General features: G+C 39.4%; 1 protein-coding gene and 1 long non-coding RNA gene across 6 annotated transcripts in view; one reads left to right on the top strand and one right to left on the bottom strand.

The window, feature by feature from the left end:
* The window catches only part of LOC147214178 (thymocyte selection-associated high mobility group box protein TOX-like), a 73,817-nt gene that overhangs the window by 49,077 nt on the left and 6,063 nt on the right, over positions 1-18,677 (top strand). For all 5 annotated transcript variants that reach the window (XM_086141960.1, XM_086141959.1, XM_086141958.1 and 2 more), the window contains 2 exons: positions 535-840; positions 16,955-17,185. In XM_086141960.1, the coding sequence (XP_085998086.1) occupies positions 535-840; positions 16,955-17,185 (537 nt within the window). The remainder of the gene's footprint in view (positions 1-534; positions 841-16,954; positions 17,186-18,677) is intronic.
* Positions 2,750-11,114, bottom strand: LOC147214179 (uncharacterized). Its single transcript, XR_015104392.1, has 3 exons — positions 10,953-11,114; positions 7,943-8,035; positions 2,750-2,825 (listed from the first exon to the last, which is right to left on the bottom strand). It is a non-coding gene; the product is annotated as an uncharacterized LOC147214179 (long non-coding RNA).

The following is an 18,677-nucleotide window of genomic DNA, read 5'->3' as shown; positions in this document are numbered from 1 at the left end:
GCAGGACAAGGGTGACATTTTTGGGGGGATTTTCTGGCATTTCATTTATTTGGATTTATTTCAGAACCGGTGCTCCACTTTTCTTCCACATTTCAATATTTAAATTGATGTGTGTGTGTGTGTGTGTGTGTGTGTGTGTGTGTGTGTGTGTGTGTGTGTGTATGTGTATGAGCATGGGTCCATGTTTTTGGGATCAGCCTCTGTCACTGATAGCTACATCTACATCTTCACACACACACACACACACATATATATATATATATAGATACACATATACATATATATACATGTACATATATATACACATATACATATATATGTGTGTACATATATATATATATATACATATATATATATATATGTATATGTGTGTGTGTGTGTGTGTGTGATTGTGTTTTGTTTGTGTGTATATCGATATATTCAACTTGCTATTTTCCATAGTGTGTATGTAGAAAAATTGGATAGAGAATTGTTTCCCTGTTTCTAATTCTTCAGTAGTGACACTCTTCTTTTTCATGTTTTCTTCATTCTCAGAGCTTCTCCAGTCAAGGCAGAGGAAGCACTGGTGGTGGTAGTGGTGGTGGTGGTGGAGGCGGAGGAGGAGGAGGAGGAGGAGGAGGAGGAGCAGGGGATGAAGACTATGAGATCCCGCCAATTACACCCCCCAACCATGCCGACCCCTCCCTGCTGCATCTCATGGAGCACGAGTCAGGGTACCCCTTCCATTCCCTGCCTCACAATGGCCTGCTTAACACCTACTCCTACCCGGAGCTGCCCGCCCTCATGATGTCCAACATGCTGGGTCAGGACACCCACCTCCTCTCGGGGCCTATGCACTCAGTGAGTACACCATTAATTTGGGGTTTCCCTTTTTAGCTTTGGCCCTTAGTGATATAGCAGCTCAAGCAGTTTGGCAGGCTGTTGCTGTCAGATGGCTAAACATTACCTAGAAAGCAGTTCAGTCCACTTTTTTTTTCCCCCCCAAAGATTTCATGCGATGAAATGTTCAGTGTTTCGAGAGCCATTTATCGCAGCATACTGAATTTCGTCTGAAAACTTGTAAGACTGGTAATTAAACATTAAAAGTGCTCTGAAAACATCCTTTTATTAGGATGTTAATTAGCGAGGGCCGTGAAGATGAAGCATTGAAGTCTCAAGGTGCAAGGCTTACATATGCACCATATAGAACTGCAGAGAGCTCTAGCCTTGCAGACCTTTGCAGTACAGCTACTTTAATATCCATTCAGCTCCACAACTCAAAAGATTTCATAGCCTCAAAGTGAGCCAAGAAAAAGAGCAAGAATCTCTGCGTTGCACATTTTCATCGTTAAAATCGGCAAAGCAAAAAACGGGTGGGAGGAGTAGGTTTTTGGGGTGGGTGTGTGCGTGTGTGTGGGGGGGGTATCCCTTGTCAGCTACTTTTTCTTTTCAAAAGGATGCTGAGGACCCCCATTCCACTCTCCAGTAAAAGGTCTTTTTTTTGTGTTAAACATGCTTCTGACTGAACATGTAAACATGCCTGCCGAACACATTCAAATGCTTTAATCACAGGATCGAACGAGATGAATTATAGATAGCCCGTGTGGTTAATTATTCAACGTCATATACTTTCATCTGACATAAATATTACTTTTTTCTCAACCCCCATCATGAATATTTATGCTTTAATGTGAGCATCCGTGGCATTTATCCGCAGTTAATCAGGTCTTATGTGATTTTCAGAATCAAGTTGCAGGCTCCATTTTTTTTCTTCTTTTTCGCGTGGGTGGTAGCTCAGGCCTCCGTTAAAGGCAGTCTTCAGGATTAGGTCACAATCCACTGGCTACTCTGCTGAATTTGCTCCGTGCAACAGAAAGATGCCAGAACATTTACTGTTCAGCTTTTTTTTAAGTGTCACTGGCTTAAAAAAAAAACTATTTGCATCCGTTGATATGAGTATATGGAAGCATACAGCATTAACTCTGCATATGTGTGCCGTTATTACATAGCAAAAAGATGAAGTTCGTGATGTAAAGGTGTGAGAGTGGATGGAACAAGCAAGCTTTTTTCAGCCAGTCATTTCTAGAAGGTAACAGAGAGGGACAGAGAGGGAGGGCCTGGTTTTTAAAACAGCTTTTGTTTCACCTTTGCAATTATTTATTTTCAAATAGCCCTTCAGGGTAATGTTCCATTTTCTTATTTCACACCCCCTTTTCTCATAAATGAACCATCATTGCAATAAATCACAACACAAACAGAGACTTGCACACACTGTGAAAGGTCCAGAGATTTATGTAACACATTCATGTTTCCCACTTTCACATTTTAGTACTACTCTTGCAGAGCCCGGCTAATAATAGCCACTATTAATATTTCTTGTTGCCTAGCAACCACCACAAGTAATAGCTTACTCTGGAAAAATAGATGACCGATAAGAAAGAAGTAGGGGGGTGAGGGGGAGAAGTGGTGGTGGTGATGGTGGGGGGATTCAATTCATTTATTATCTCCTGGGACAAGAGGAGCTTATTTCTGAGGCTGAGGAATAGGCAAGTGGGCTCTATATTGAGAAATATTTTAAAGCAATTGAGGATGACGTTATTTTCATTTTGTTTCCATTAGGGATGTTTCATTTGATGTTTCCCCCACAAAGTCAATTAACCTTAATTTCATACTGATAAAGGTATAATGAGCAGGATTGAATTTATGTCTGCTGAATCGTTGAAGAATAATGGGCGGGGGGGAGGGACGTTGCAACCAGGCCCTCTGTCTGCGCGTAATAGGGGTCAAAAACAGTATCATATTGACAACCAAAGCACTAATCGTTCACGCGTCTTCTTTCGCCATTGCTGAAAAAGACAAAACAAATAAAAAGTGAAGACAGTTACCTTTAGGATACACATCTTCACAATAAAAGCTATCCTTCAGTGCACATATAAACCTCCTACAAGTACAAGCTCAGCTGGAGCAACAGATTCACTTCATCTCAAGGGATGTTGTTGCTGGTTTTTGTACAACATTTAGCCTCGGGCTAAAGCTCTGTAAACTTCTCCCTGCTTTGGGATTCTCTTTTTCAGCGCACATCGATCCTACAACAAACAGAGTTAAATCATTACAGGATTGAGAGCGGAGGATTGACCATCATCATCATCATCATCATCCTGCTGCATAGGCACAAAATGTTAGCTATAACGTCTGCAATTTCTGCTTTTAAGAGCTGATATTTATCTTGGTGTTTGTGAGATGCAAACGCAGATCGAGTCTCGATCTTTCCCCTTGAATTTATCTGCCGACATGCTCCGTTTTAATTATGACAGCATTTATTTGGTGGAAATATTAACTGGCAAATCACAAATTATGTGGTTAAATGAGCATAAAGTTAATTTCCATCTTACTTGGACATTAGGTCGCCATTAGGTCTGATTTTTTTTTTCCGTTTCAAACATCCTGATCTGATATTTTGCTCTTGGCTGGTTCGTCCAGTACTGTTACAGACTGCTTCTAATATTCTTAACTTCCTTTTTTTTTTTTTTTTAAAACATTTCCCAGGCTTAAAATTGCCCCATTTACAAAGACCCCATCAAAGCGGCGTAATCAACATCAGCATTATACATGACAGGAAGTGTCAATCAAAAATTGTTTTATACCCTTTACCGCCCTTCTTCTGCAACCTACTCTACTGTAATCTTTGAATCAAGGCAGAAAGAGCCAAGTCCTGAATCACAGTGAAATTTTCACTGCGATTGTTGGACTGCTTGTTGCTTTGGGAGAATCCTCGCCTCACCCTGAGCTGTCAGTATATCTGCCAGCCTGGGAGGGGGTGGCACTTGTCTCATGTTGAACAAGCCCCCTGATCACTCAGGTCTGGCTAAGGCTACAGCAGGGAGAGACGCCAACAAGATGTATCCCTTTGAAAAAATAAAGGAGGAGGGACACTTGCCAGGAGACAGTAATGAGGGGTCGTCGAAGAGTTTGCAGAACGGCCCAAAAATAGTGCCTTCGGCAGCAGAGCGTTTAAATATTGAAACAGAGCACCAGTCCTTGTCTCATTACTGGTGTAATGAGGTTAGTTAGGGAGGGAGAACCCTGACTGCCAAAAATCAGCTGCCAATTTTACGAGTTTATGTCAGGCTACCCCGCTGACTCAGATTTGGGAATTTTTCATATTTCTTATTCACAAAATCCAAATTTTTTTTAGTCAATTTTTATTTTTGATATCATTTATTTTGACAGTTTGCCAGCTACGATGTTTTCATATTTGAGGCGGCAATGATTACGCAATTACTTGGCTGCTGGTGGGTTTGTAGTTTTCTTGGTGTCTTGGCTTCACTATTAGTCCGATATTCCACTTGAAAGAATTGTCCGGGTCATCCACGCGCAACACTAAATGATTTTTATCAATGATAATTATGATGAAAAATGAATATTGTGACTATCAAATACATCTTTCAGAATTATGTCCACAAAACCTAAAGAGTTGGAGTTGGGTTCAGGACGGAAAGCCGGTAGAATAAATCCAACATTATTTTTTCTGGACAGAAAACCTCAATCTAGGGTTAAAAGAGGGTAAAAAATCTGCACAGAGCTGAACACAGCTTCAGTGATACTTCACAGCAACTGACCCGCCTTGCGTTGCAGCTGATTTGTAGGTTATATATGAAATTGTGATTAGTGGAGATTTGACTTACTAAATATACACACACTTAACACAATAATACTAGCCTCAAGCTGGCCAGTATTAATAAGTGCAACACAGATTACTCCGTACAGTGCCTAAGTGCAGCGTGCTTGCACTGTGATGGACACAAGTGCGCTGCTTTTTTTTTCTATAGTATGTGCATTAACTACAGCACAATATAAATGGGCTGATAGACCAAATGGGTTGGCTGCGTGTGTGTGTGTGTGTGTGTGTGTGTGAGAGTGGGTTCGTGTTTTTGGGATCAGTCTCTGTCAGAGTCACTGATTGCTACAAGGTTATGTGAGCTTGACTTCATTTGACTTCATTTAATCTGTGACAGGAAATTTATTGTGCATCACTTGGCATTTAGGACAAAGACAACAAAGGGAGAAAACATAACTATTTCAAAACAGTGACATAAAAACTACACTGACAGTTTGGTTAACAGCGGCACAGACAGAGCTAGACACCAGATAATGTATTTAAAAAGGTCAGAGTTAGACCACAAACATTTCGCCAAGATTTTAGATGTGAAACGGCTTTTAGATGTGATCGTCAGACAATTCAGATTGTTAGACACAAGTGAAGGTAGAAGAGGATATACTTTAATTCTATTTTGAAAAATATTGCATAATATTTACTTTCTACCTAATGACAATGAAGATTCACCCTAAAACAAAATATTATCGAAATAGATCATTAAAATGTTTGCGAAATTGCAGTTTGACTTGACTTCACATGCTGAGTGCACTTGGATTACTTTGTTTATTGAAACAGCAGTCTCTTTTTTTTCCTGGGTTTTAGACATATCTCATATGACCTGCTTGCTCTGCTGCCTTTCACTGGGATAGATATGACATCTCAGTGACATTCCCAGATAAATCACTTTTTGTAACAGTAGAAATGTTTTCTGTTGTGGGTTTTCATTTCACAAAAAGACAGATGCCCTTCAGTGCTGCGCTCCACAACAGGGGCGAACAATGTGTCTTGTAGTTGTCAAGAGAAATGACAGCGAGATAATTGGTAGGGCACTCCTGTTTCACTTAAACTGAAACAAATAGGCTTCCAAAGAGAATTGTGCTTTAAAAAGTAAAGCTTTGTTTTGCTCAGCTTATTATCCAGGGTTCAGAGTGAAGTAATGAAGAGGAGTATTAACGGTCTAAGCATTAAAAACAAATGCACATTCATTGCAGCTCATGAATATTCATGGTACTAATTCAAACAACCTCAGGCGACTGTTACGACTAATGAATATTTAAACCAGTTTGGTCACAGAGATTTCAGCACTGCATTACAGCTGACTTTCTGCAAGTGTAACGTACAAGGGTAAACAATTTGGCAAAAGCAGATTTCACTGGTTATCAAAATACATCTGGAGAACAGAATCTCATTTTTCATGCCACATTAGTTTTGGGTTGCTGATCTGCCAAAGAGGAATGTGACATTTAGGAGGACATCAAGGTGAAGAATTGGCAATAATCATAATTGCAGTCATAAAGATTTGTGGATTAATCAGTCTTTGAGTTGAGTATTAATGCAAACAAAATGCTAATTCTAAGCTTCTGAAATAATCACATCAGCTGCCTTTCTTTATTTTCTATGATCATCAAATGTAAACCTTTTTGTATTAAACACACTTCATCAGCCAAATACTAAAATTAAAATATGTTGTTCTGGGCAAAAAAACTTGATCGAACAATGTGTCAGCAATAGGCACTTAATCTACGCCAACAAAATTATTCAAATTAGTCTCACTGGTTTCATGTTAATGACATAAATGCAAGTCACGGAAGTCCATAACAAATGTTGTTAGGCTTTACTAAAAAAGCTGGGCTTTCTCCCTTACTGATTCACGCTGTGCCTATAACTATAGCTATAACTTAAAATACCTTTGAAAAAAAAGTGAGCAAAGTCGAAGCAAAGTGCAGGAGTTAAGTACTTACTCACAGCAATGTCAGTTTGTAAACTTCTGGCAGCTGAGATTAAACTTTGTACAGCAAAGACAGTGATCTTATCCTATACTTCAATAAGAATAAGAAGAATAAGAATAAGAACAACTTTATTTATCCCGAAGGAAATTGTTGTGCCAGAGTCACAAGAAAAATATAACAGTAATAAATAATAGTAGAAAAATTGTATAAACAGCAAAAAATAAGAGAAAAGGGGAGAATAAGAAATACAAACAAACTATAAAGTGTCTTAAGTAACAAGTGAAAGATACTCCAAATACTCCAAACTGTTTTTTTTAAATAGAAAAAAGTTGATTTATACTATTAATTGAAAAAAATCAACATGAGGCTTTGTCATTTCTACAGTGAATTAGAAGATTAGGTATCGCAATATAGTGTATTGCCAGCTTCAGTGAAAGACTGAAAGATTTTTGTCCACGTAATCGTGAGGAAGTTTTATCTAGTCGATTTCTTCCGATTTCTCAAAGATGCAGATTCCAACAGACAAGTTGCCCAGACCCCAAAACGCTCTCAAACTGATCTGTTTCATTCATTCGCCGGAAATTCGTCACTGTAAGACAGTAGAGTTTGAGGTAATAATTTACTCGCTCGTGCACTCAACCCTCTCTGCTGGGCCGATTCAGTAAGCGTAGCGCGGTAGGAAAGTTAAAGCAGCCATAGCAGAACAAGAGTCTCTCTCCCCTCGGAGGGGATCTGACATGTTTATATTTATCACACTGGTTTTGAGGAAGCTCAGCACCCTTAAATGCTATAAGTGGGACAATCTCTTACTGCCCACTTAAAAACGGGGCCTCCGCTGCCTCCTTTGAGGGATCAGAGCGGTGACTCGTCCTCCTCGCCACCAACGCGACGCTAATTAGGCCCACCACAAAGTCAGCCTGTGGGGATAATGTCCCATTATTAGAGTCATTTGTTTCAATTAACCGCTCTGTGATTCTACAATAGCATAGCGCAGCCCAGCGCAAAGAAGCCATTACTCTTGCCCAAGGAACCACTGAGGTTTGGGACAAGAATGTTTGTAAAACGGCTACAGCCACCAGGTCCAGCCTACAGTTGTACTGCCAGGCTCTACATTCAGTACTAGCCAGTAACTGCACAGCCAAGCTCGAATAATGCTTACTCATGCTTTGTTCTTGCTCACAATAAGGTATTAAAATATATTTTCAGGCGGGATCGTTTCTGAAATTATTTTTTTACAGAGAACTGAAAGATCGGCACAAGTTTGGAGCCTTAAGAAATTGTAGGCCTGTCCTATTCCCTTTAACATGCAGAGCACATTGTGGTTGAAAGAATTACTATTCTGCAACTGTATACTTACACTGCTCTTGTCATTTTTAGACTGCAACCAGGTTACACTTGTGGTTTTGTATTTGAGGTTCTCCCCATTTTAGGCATGACTCTTCGAAATCATCTGAAACGAGGAGAAATTTGACACCTATATATTCACATTGGTGAAAATGTCAGTAAAGTGCTTTGGTAATATTTTCCCTTTTTTATTATCTACCTTGTGAAAAACAAAAGAAAACAAAACAAACAAAAAGCGAAAAAAAAAGTAACTTTACAGATAGTCTAGGTCATAGTGTAATAACAACTGTAACAATTTTCAAAATGTATTATTTTTGCAAGTTAGATAGATACATAGATAGGTACAAAGATGGAAAATGGAATGAAAAGAAAGAATGGGGCACAGCATACCAATAAAAGCAGTTGCAGAGTAAAAGTTCAAGGCTTATTGCATTATGAGGGGGTACAAAACATAATTAGATATCTGGTAAATGGGAAACTGAATTTCTCCCTCCATTCTCTGGGTTTCTACAAAGTGGCGAGATGCTATCTTTCCTGACCAGTCACAAGGTACCAGAGGATCCGCCTGAATCTGACGTTAAGTCAACACTGTGGTCAGCATACGAAAGAGTAAATAGCGACCAAAAAAATAACCGTTGTTTCTCGTCATCACGCCAGACATATCACTCAGCTCAAGCTGGTCATAAAATAGGTTAGTGCAGTTCCGGTAGTGGGAATACAGTGACAATTAGCCTTCATAAACCAGTAGAAAATGTCGAAGTTTCTGGCGAATGTGAGACCGACAATATAGTTAAAGTCATATTTAACCGGAAGCAATAATGCTCTCTTTTATCAGCAAGTTCTGTGGTGACTGCCGTTTCAATGACTTCTCCATCTGCGTGTCTCAACAGTTCTGCAATGTCAAGATACTCTGACACATTTTATAGAGGTTTTACATAAAGTTTCTTACTTTTGATATATTTCTTATGGGATAGACCGATCTCGTGATATTTGATATGCGGTTTTCAAGGTTAATTTCAGCATCCAGGATGAGACCCTGTTCTCTGAACTGCTTGAAAGATCTTTATACTCTCTGAATGCTGCCTGCTGTTGGTCACAGCTGGTGGCTTAAAGAGTTTAATAGCGGCAGGTTGCATAAAGTGTGAATGTGAGGGAGATTATTCTCGTAGCACGATAGAGAAACTTTGAGAAATTGTGTTTCGGCTAGCTTTGAAGTCAGTTCTGCAGCGAGTCTTCAAGCACCAAAAAGGTTGTTTTTTTTCCCCTCAAAATTAACTTCCCTCTTTCCACATCATTTACATGTTGTTTTTATCAGCCTCACTAAAAAACGACCTCATTTAACACCGGCGGTACAAAGACGCTTATCAGCCCGGAGTGTTACCTAATACAATAATTCAGTGCACTTTTCAGTCCTTTCAGCGCAAGATAATGGAAACTTCGATTGATACTAAGAGGTTGCTGCCCTGTGATGCCTCTGTTGCCAGGCTCTCTCATTGGCTTCCCCCCCGCTGTGCAGATGTTTACAAAGAGACATCACCAGCTCACATTAAAGGGTTCAAGTTGTCCCCTCAGGCAGTTGCTATGGAAATATCCCTGCTATGGTCACTCATTCATGTTTGATTAATTGTTTTTTCCTTTCTGTGCTGTTCCCTTCTACAAAGACCTCATCATGGGAACAATTTATCTTGAAAACAAATAACAGGATGATTAAATCTGATCAAATCAGTTTAATTGAAGTTTTAAGACATTTTGTTGGATGTAAAAAAAACAAACAAGCACACATTGGCATTCTGTTATTCTGATTAAACCTCTAATATTAGTATTAATAAGCCTTTTATCAGAAGCCAAAAAGTCATAATGGCAGTTTCATTTCATTTTAAACAGCTACCTGGGCCGAGGAGGAGCATTTTGCCTTTTTCCCCATCTAAATTGCAGGGTGTAGTGGTGAGCTATAGCAACCCACTGGGGCCAATTAGGATGCCAGCAGAGCCAGGAAGTGCATAGCAGATGCTTTTGCCACTATTTATTAAAATCCAATCTGCAGAGGCCCCTCCAACAGCTCGTTAAACTACCGTTAATCTAATTAGCTCTAACTTGCCACTGTTTTCAGCACATTACCAAATACGAGGGCCCCGACTTTGCAATTTGGGCTGATTAAGTAGGTCCACTGTTGTCAGGCATAGCTTGTTGGAAGCCGGTCCCCAGAGCTGTCAGTCCTTTTCTAGAGTGAGATAAATCAAACAGACTACTACCTCTTTGATTTCGGGATTGAGTTTGGATTAAAATATATGCATTCATAACATGGGTCGAAATGAAATCCGAATCCCACGCTCAGAAGTGCAAGCAGCATGTCTGAAAATACTGATGGAGAATTCCACATCATAAAGACCTTGTGTGTTTATAATGGCATGGCACCAGAACTGGATACAAAATGTATTATGGATCAAGCCCAAGCAATTCTCACTGATGACTTGAAAAAAGAAAAAGAGAGAGAGAGAGAGAAAAAAGAACCACAGCCATGAATGTGCACTTCCGGTTCATTATTGTTTGAGCTGGGCTGTATTTTTATTTGATGAGTGCTGCTCTCAGGCTCTGCTCAGAGATCTGTGTGGTGGCTTTGACATGCAGTCTTGCTCATTGCTTACAGATGGGCTGTCTGACATGGAGCTGTAATAGTTTCCAGATGAATAGTGCATGGTATATTTTTAATACATATTTTAAACCATCAGTCCTGACCTACAGTATATTGAGGGACTACATAAGATTAACAAGGGGTGACTGTAATGTAACTGACAGGTCGTATACAATATAGAGATCTGTTATTAAAACTGGCTATCTATGACGTGTGGTACAATGTTACTCCGGAGTTTCAGCCGGCATAAGGTGACAAAGCTTTGTTTCCTCTCCTTTTGTCTGCCAAACGCGTGATCAAAATCCCATCGGCACCGATTGCATTTAAACACACTAACTCCTGGATATTTTCTCACAAGCTGGCTTTGTGGCCACACACGAGCAACACGTACCTTGATAAGTTTGCCTTCTGATATCTTTGTAGCGCTTTACAAACTCCAGGAATACACACTTTTTCCTTCGAGCCGCATGTTACAGCTAGGGGTGAAAATTGCAGAAAAATTATATATGGCATCTTGAAATTACATTATTCTCGCTGCTGCTGCTGCTCTAACCATGGCCATTTATCTATTTATAAACACACAAAGGCTTAGAGTCTGTAACAGCTGCACTAAGCTGCACTGCTCTCCAATATGCTTGTGTGTAGATGGGTGTGCATGTACGGCTGAAGAGATGCATTGTACAAATGAATTTTTCATGAATATAATTAGTGAATTGCCTCGTCCACATTTTTTTTTTAAACACATTAGTAATCATTTTTTAAACATCTACATATCAGCCTAAGCCTGAATTATGACCAAAATATAATTTGTCTGAGCCACAAACTGGCTACAAATAAGTGTTCACTTTATTACATTCAAATGGCAACTTATGACCGCTGGCATCATTTTTTGGTAAATAAAGCTGAACATAGTTGGATGTTTGATTTTTGTCGTGAAGAACCCTGCTAATTGCTCAAATAAAACAAGGCAAACAGAAAAGTTAAGCGTATATTTTACTGTACCCACACGGATCTATTTTTGCTTTGGGGTTGTGCACAGTAATGTACATTTCTGCAGTGATTCTTCTACGGACACAAGCTTTCAAAAATAAATCCACATTCATTTTTAGATATTTTTAGGATACACAAATGAAGACGGCCTTGTGTTCCACCATGCTCTGCACTATATCATCCTATAACTATCTACTCTTCATTCCTGACCTGACTGATGCTGCCTTGGTATTCTGTAATTTAAGTGTCAGAGGAAACTTCTCGAATGAGGAAACTGACAGACTGGCAGAAACAAAGTTTTCTCAAAAGATTCTGCACTTTTGAGAAGGCACTCACTAAATGTCCACAGTGTCTGTGGCTTTTCTGAATTGCTCCTCTTTAGGACGCTGCACCTGGATACGTGTGCGGCACGTATAGGTGAGATGTGTCGACCTAAGTGATGGAAAGCAATATCATTCAAGCCGGTGAACTTGAAGGAACAAATGTCTTCATTCTGTTTTTGTGAACTCCTCCAGAATCCACAGAGACATTTGTTGTCCAATTCAGGTGTGCCGATAGCAAACTTGTACGGCAAATAAATACTCGTTCTTTTTTTACGATCATTATTTTGGGTGCCCTTGGAAAAGAATCACATTTTTTTTCTGCATCATTAGCACATGACATTAAATGCTCCCCAAGAGCAGTTAGACCACTTATTGGTTGGTGATCAGTAAGCTGAAGTTTTGAACCCCCCCCTAAATCATCATTTTATGTCACGATCGACCGCTGTGTTTATTCGATATCATTTTCACATCTCGAGTACAGTAAACGTGCCATGTGTTCTTTCGGCGTAGGTTTTTTTTTTTAAGGAATTATATTGTGCTCAGAAGTCACACCCACTCATCTCCTTTCAAAAACACAATGAAAATAGGGTTTTCATCTGTTCTCTGTTAAAGCTCATACTCCAACTGTAACACAAACTGCATAACGGACTGAAGGCAAATGCTATGTGTATTTTTCCCATTTTATGCTTGTTTTGGATATTATGTAGATGCTTCTTGCGGCATTTAGATTTGACTTAGCGTTGTGTTCACTGTCTGCATCATGCCTTGGTGTAATGGCCTCACTTTAAAGAGAAAGTGTATTTGTGCATTACATCTGAGTAGTTCCTGTTTGTTTTTATGGCCTTTTGAAACCAATATACCATGCAGCTTTCTCCACTCTAGTGCTCAGCGCACATGATGATGATGATGATGATGATGATGATGCATATATTCGGGAGGTTATGATTGGGCGAACACTTTTATTCTCTCCCATACTATTACCTGGTTTTATTGTCTAATTTTCATGTCTTTCAAACTGTCAGTCTCCATGTCTGAGCTCGTCCCTCTTTTTGTTATCAACCCTCTCTTCATTTCTCCTCCTGCACTCCTCCTTTTTATGTGTCCTCTTTTCATTTTTACTCTGTTATGTTTCAACTCTGCCATGTTTCCTCATTCTCCATTCCTTTTTTTCCATTTCTCTCCCTCTCTGCTGTTTTGATAGTGACGCAGTTATCAGGCTGTCAATTCTAATCTTTTCTTGCCAATGCGGTGCTGTCCATTCAGAATTACAGCAACCCCTTCTCTCCATAGCCCCCCAACATCATCCACCACCACTTCCATCTTTCATTCCTCCCTGTCTCTGTCCTTCTCTGACAGCAGAAACACAGATGGGATGAGCAGTCTAACGCTGACACCATAGTTTAATCTTTTGATAGTAAACTAGAAAGCTGTGTACAAAATATATTTAGACTCGGTGGCCTTTGCCAAACACCTTGAAACAGCCATTTGCTTTTCAGCGCCTCCTCGATGTGTTTTTTTGAAACTATAGTTAAGAAGTAAAAGCTTTATATTAATCAGAAGTGGCGTCGTGATCTGTGAAGTGTGTCCTCCGGTTTGAACAACGTATTTGCGCTATACCAAGGTTCATGAAAAGTTTTGCTTCGTATCATCCGGTACAATAGGCTTGTAAAATAAAAAGATATATAGAGTCAGTTTATAATACAGTATCTGGTCTCCACTACTTGATAAGAAACTTGGTAAGACCGTATGCAGAAAAGGTTTTGGTGTGGCTGTCTAAAAAGTCTTGAGAATTTTTAAGAGCCATTTTTTTCAAGTATTGCAGCTATTTTAATGATTACATTTTACAGTTTATCCAACTGACTGCACGGTGAGGTTTCCTCTAGCAATTTATATCTGTAATCTGACTTGCATGTTTCAGTAAAAGTAACAAGTATGCACCGAGCTAAAATATTAGCTAGAAAATCAGGACCCGTCCTTATGTGGTCTAGAAGGTAAAGGGACATTTCCAGATGTATGTATTATTATTCAAACTAATGTTCAAAAGAAAATCAACCTAATGGTCCTTCACTGCAATACTGACTCCTAGTGACATCTTTAAGGAAGGGTTTTGTTTTTTAAGGCACTACAGTACAAGAAGCATCTATAAGACAGGGCAGAGAACTTGAGATGTCCAATTTAAGGACAATTGCTATTGAAGTTGTATCAGGGATGTTTATTGTTTCGTGGAAAATTCATATTCATTTGGATATTTCCTCTGGATGAAAAGCCAATTGTAGAAAATGCATGACGTCACTTTATATCCAGCAAAACTACAGACCAGGAAATAACTCTCAGCACCCTCAAATGTGACTCCTAAACATCAGATTTCACATTAACAGTCCTGCTGGGTAAAATTCACTGTGAGAAAAATAGAACCATAAACCAATTTCTCCACTGACAGTTTAAGAAAATAGACCAGCCACTAAATTTTGCATCAGGAATAAGGGGTAATATTCTCACTTTTACTCATCTGACAGCAGAAGCTATCAGAATCATTACTGTTCTATCCATGTGAATGTGAGAGGGGAAAATAAGCTTGATAATATATAGTGGATGCTTGCTGGGTATTTGTGTATCTACCATCAGTAATTTGAAAAGCCAGCAAATAAAGCCTTTGGAAAGAAAAGAAAGGGTAATTTTATTCACATAATAGCCAATGTTTTATATCCAATACATGGCTGATTCCGGTTATATTAGCTCTACGCGGCATCTGAAAGGAAGATCTCTTCCATCGAAAGAGGAATATGAATCTAGAGAAATGAGCCGATGTCACGCCAACGTGAGCGTCTTGAAGATTTAAGCGAGAGACTCGATACAAAAATTGAAACGCCAATCCACGACCCTCGCACACCTATGATTCAGCGGTGGGTAAGGGTTTGATTTTCGAGGTATGTTGAGGTTGCCCATCGATTCATGTTTTATTCCACTTTTCTGTGTATCCAATATTGTGCTGCCCCCTATCAGGCTCCTATAGGCTCAGAGACATCACAGAGTAAGAGAAGAAAAATTAAGAAAGAAAATGAAAGCATGTGTACCTTGTTCTCCCGGTTGATTGCACGCTGTTGCGAGTTGTTGTTGTCATCATTCTCTCCTCGGTATGAATACAAGTGAATTTTCCAGGTTTCCTGATTATTCGGCCTCCTTTTTTCCTGTTTTGTCATTCCATTTTCTCTACCTTCATTTTATCCCATTTTCACTTCAAAGGCTTGGATAGAACAGATGTCATTTGAAATGCCTGTCTTCTGCCTCATTGCCTAAAAGTGAGGGATGATTATTTTTTAATGAAAGTGAGCGCACTCGCACAAAAAAATGAATATTACCTGTAAACTGTAAAATAGACAAGCAATGCATTCATGTCCCCCTGAATGGGAACATCCATTCATTTCCGCACTCCACAAAAGCCATTTTGAAGTTTTTCTTTAGCTGCCAAATGTGCTCCTGGACCTTGAATTTTGATTAGTTAATTTCATGCTGTGTGGAATACAGCATGTTGTTTTGCGGCAAATGCTTTGCCGAAACAATGGGATTTTCAAAGGCAGTCATTTCCCGTCTTCAAATTGACAGTTAAAGGAGACAACATGGCTGTTGCTTAATCCTGTGATAAGTATGCATTAGATAGATGCGAGCGTCTTTAAATGTCCTCGAGTTGCTGTTTGATACTTGCCCAAGATCAAATGTGTTTCCTCTCTCCTATTCTAAGTTTTACCCCTGCGAATCCAGGATCGGCAGAGAACAAGAGACTCCGACAATTATTTTTTTCTTCAAATGCAACCCGAATCACTTTAGCGCGGCTGCATTTTATCCCTTTTTATTATTAACCAGACCTCGAAATATGGCCCTTTTAGATGTCTCAAAACTCCCCCAAAACTCTGCGTACCCTCTCAATCATAAATAGTGCAAGTGAAAAATGTTGTTTTTGTAATACTAATCAATATACACTGAGTATGTCATCATATCCCCCTATTGTATAGATGGGATTTGTTTTTGGTTTTTTTTTGTCTTCATGACTATCAAGCAATCAGGTTAACTGATGTTCCACTGATACTAATGGCAGCATCAAGCCATCACATCTTCCTCGCCATCCTCTCTCGACCATGTCTCTTCCCTCTCCTACTGCTTCTTATCTCTCTCTCACTCCCCACTCCCCTCCTCTGCCTCTTTCTCCTGTGCTTGATGTGTTCTCTCCTCAGCAAAGAAGGCAATTTCCATATAGAATCACAACTAGAATCAGGTGACCTGGATTTGACTCCCCCTTAAACAGCCTCACGGAAAATGAAAATGTATTCATGTGTATTGGATCTTGTACATCACACAGATGTGAGCAGTGTCTGCTGCCTGGAAATGTAGTAAGATTGCAGTGTGTTATTATTGACAAACCAAACTGGATACTTCCTTCAAAAACAGATTGAATCTTTTACTCTGTTTTTTTTGTTTGTTTATTTTCTCTCTGAAAGCAGAAATTAATTTTTAGGATTCTAAATCAAGGAGCAGAGGTAAAGAATAACAAATGAAAGAGAAAAGGCAAGCACTTGTGAATCTTATCAGTTTTGCTGCAGATTAAGTATGGCCATCATGAAAGTAAGTGGAAGTGCAACCGGTGAGATTTTAATTAGCCCTCTCTCCATCTAAGGCCCAATTCTCCTGAATCACTCCTCCCACCTTCCTCCAACACCCAAGAGTCCAACCTGTCTCTGTGACATCCTATTAGTCTTCATTCACTCTTGTCCTTAATTTTATCTTGCTGCTCTGAACAAGCTGTGGCCGCTAGAAGCACATTCTCCAGCCTACCTTAAATTATACGGTTACCTATTATTTTGGTGGTTCGGTGCCGGTGGTTCAGTTTTGCGTTTCCATATCCTCGCAGAAAATCCTCACTGTCTTGTCCAGTCAATGCATCACGTCCATAAATAGGGTGCATACTAAATGACTCTTCCATTTCTATCTGCAGTTTGAAAAAAAAGTTACTCTCATCAGCTGATTTATGACCACCTTTGTGTGTCTTTTTCTATCTCTTGCTCTCGATCCCACTCTCCACCTGCAGATAAACAGCGAGAAGCGGTCCTCAGCAGAAATGATGAAGCCCAAGCCCAAACCCCAAAAAAAGAAAAAGAAGAAGGACCCCAACGAGCCACAGAAGCCGGTGTCGGCCTATGCGCTCTTCTTCAGAGATACCCAGGCCGCCATAAAGGGTCAAAATCCCAACGCCACCTTTGGGGACGTCTCAAAGATCGTGGCGTCCATGTGGGACAGCCTAGGAGAGGAACAGAAGCAGGTACAGAATACAGCTGTGTGCACTTATGCTGGTAATATGGAGCTGTAAATGATTAAAAAAAAAAAAAAAAAAAGAAATACTGTATTTGTGCCAGGTTAAACAGAGGAGGATGCGAATTGTAAAAAAGGGCAATACTCTGCAACTCAGATATTCTTTATTCCGACCAGTAGATGGTGTGTGTGTGCTGCAGCAGGCGAATGGACCCTTCCTTGGCATTATCCATTGTTTAATTACTAGAACATTGCAATAAGATACCGCTCACCTTAATGAGATAGTTTTTCCTCTTTCTAAAGATAATCCATCCGTTTATCCCCACTCCCCCGACTCTCATTAAAATGATTTTCTTTCTAAATTTAAATCTAGTCAAGGGAAGGTTGAGGGAGTGTTCAGTACAGCAGCGGCAGGAAAACAATGCAATTTAACACATTTGGACATTTAATTGTTTGCTAAAGAAAATATAAACATTGGTTGGACTAGTGCTTGTATGCCATGTGTGTGGTCAAATACAAGTACATTATGCCTGCCTGCAAAAGCACACAGTCAGATATTTATAAACACTTGCAGAAACACAGAAACACTCACTGGCATTAAACATATAGCTACCCATTAGAATGCGAAGCTGTGTTCCATGACAATAGAGTGTGTCAATTTAAAAATACCTACCCAAAATATATAGTGGAAAGAAGCACAAGTCAGCTCCTTCACAAAGTTCCACAAAGCTCTAAAGCTCTGGAGCTCCACACACACTGCTCCAGCCACAAGACTTCAACTCCAGACACTGCAACTTTATGGATCTTGACTGTCCTGCGAACAAATAGGAGTTTGGGAAGTTCTCATTTCTACAAACCATATATATATATAGAGAGAGATAGATATGGATCCTGCCCAGAATACAGAATTACTTATCTCACCCTTCAGTTTAGCTGAAGGGCATCCATCTTGACTATCTACCAAAAGCAAACCGTGTTTTTTTTGGTGCTATTCAAAACCATCTTCAGTTCTGCACAAATAAGTTCAGAACAAAAATTCCAAAAGAGCTTGGTTTGTCATAACAGTTATTTATGTGAACAGTTTCTTTTACAGAATTTATTATGTAAGGATATAGTGCTGGATCCCTATGTATTTACTGCCAGAACAGTACATCTCAGAAAGTACTGCAGCATTTAGCAATGTCCTATTTTCTGTGCATTAAGTGAACAAAAATAAGGCTGTATTTTTTTATGTGCCATTGTCAAAAGTGAGGATCAAAAACTGTAATAATGAAAGACAGAATTCTGATATTTATAAAATACAGGATTTTGTAAGATCCTTTTTGATTATTTCCCTAGAGAAAAAAGTCCTTTAAATAAATGTTGACGCAGTAATCTTTCCTGCTACTGCGTCCTGCAGTGACGCTCCGATTCTATACATGTCTAGATTGATACAAACAGAAATATACAAGGAAAAAAAAAGACTCATAAACACACAATCTATGCAAACACACACAGCAACA

Source organism: Fistularia commersonii, chromosome 34, assembly GCF_037954325.1.
Source record: "Fistularia commersonii isolate RoL2024-O1a breed Wild chromosome 34, RoL_Fcom_v1.0, whole genome shotgun sequence".
NCBI lineage: Eukaryota > Metazoa > Chordata > Actinopteri > Syngnathiformes > Fistulariidae > Fistularia > Fistularia commersonii.
The sequence above is the reverse complement of the archived record's forward strand: the minus strand, read 5'-3'. Positions and strand labels throughout refer to the sequence as shown.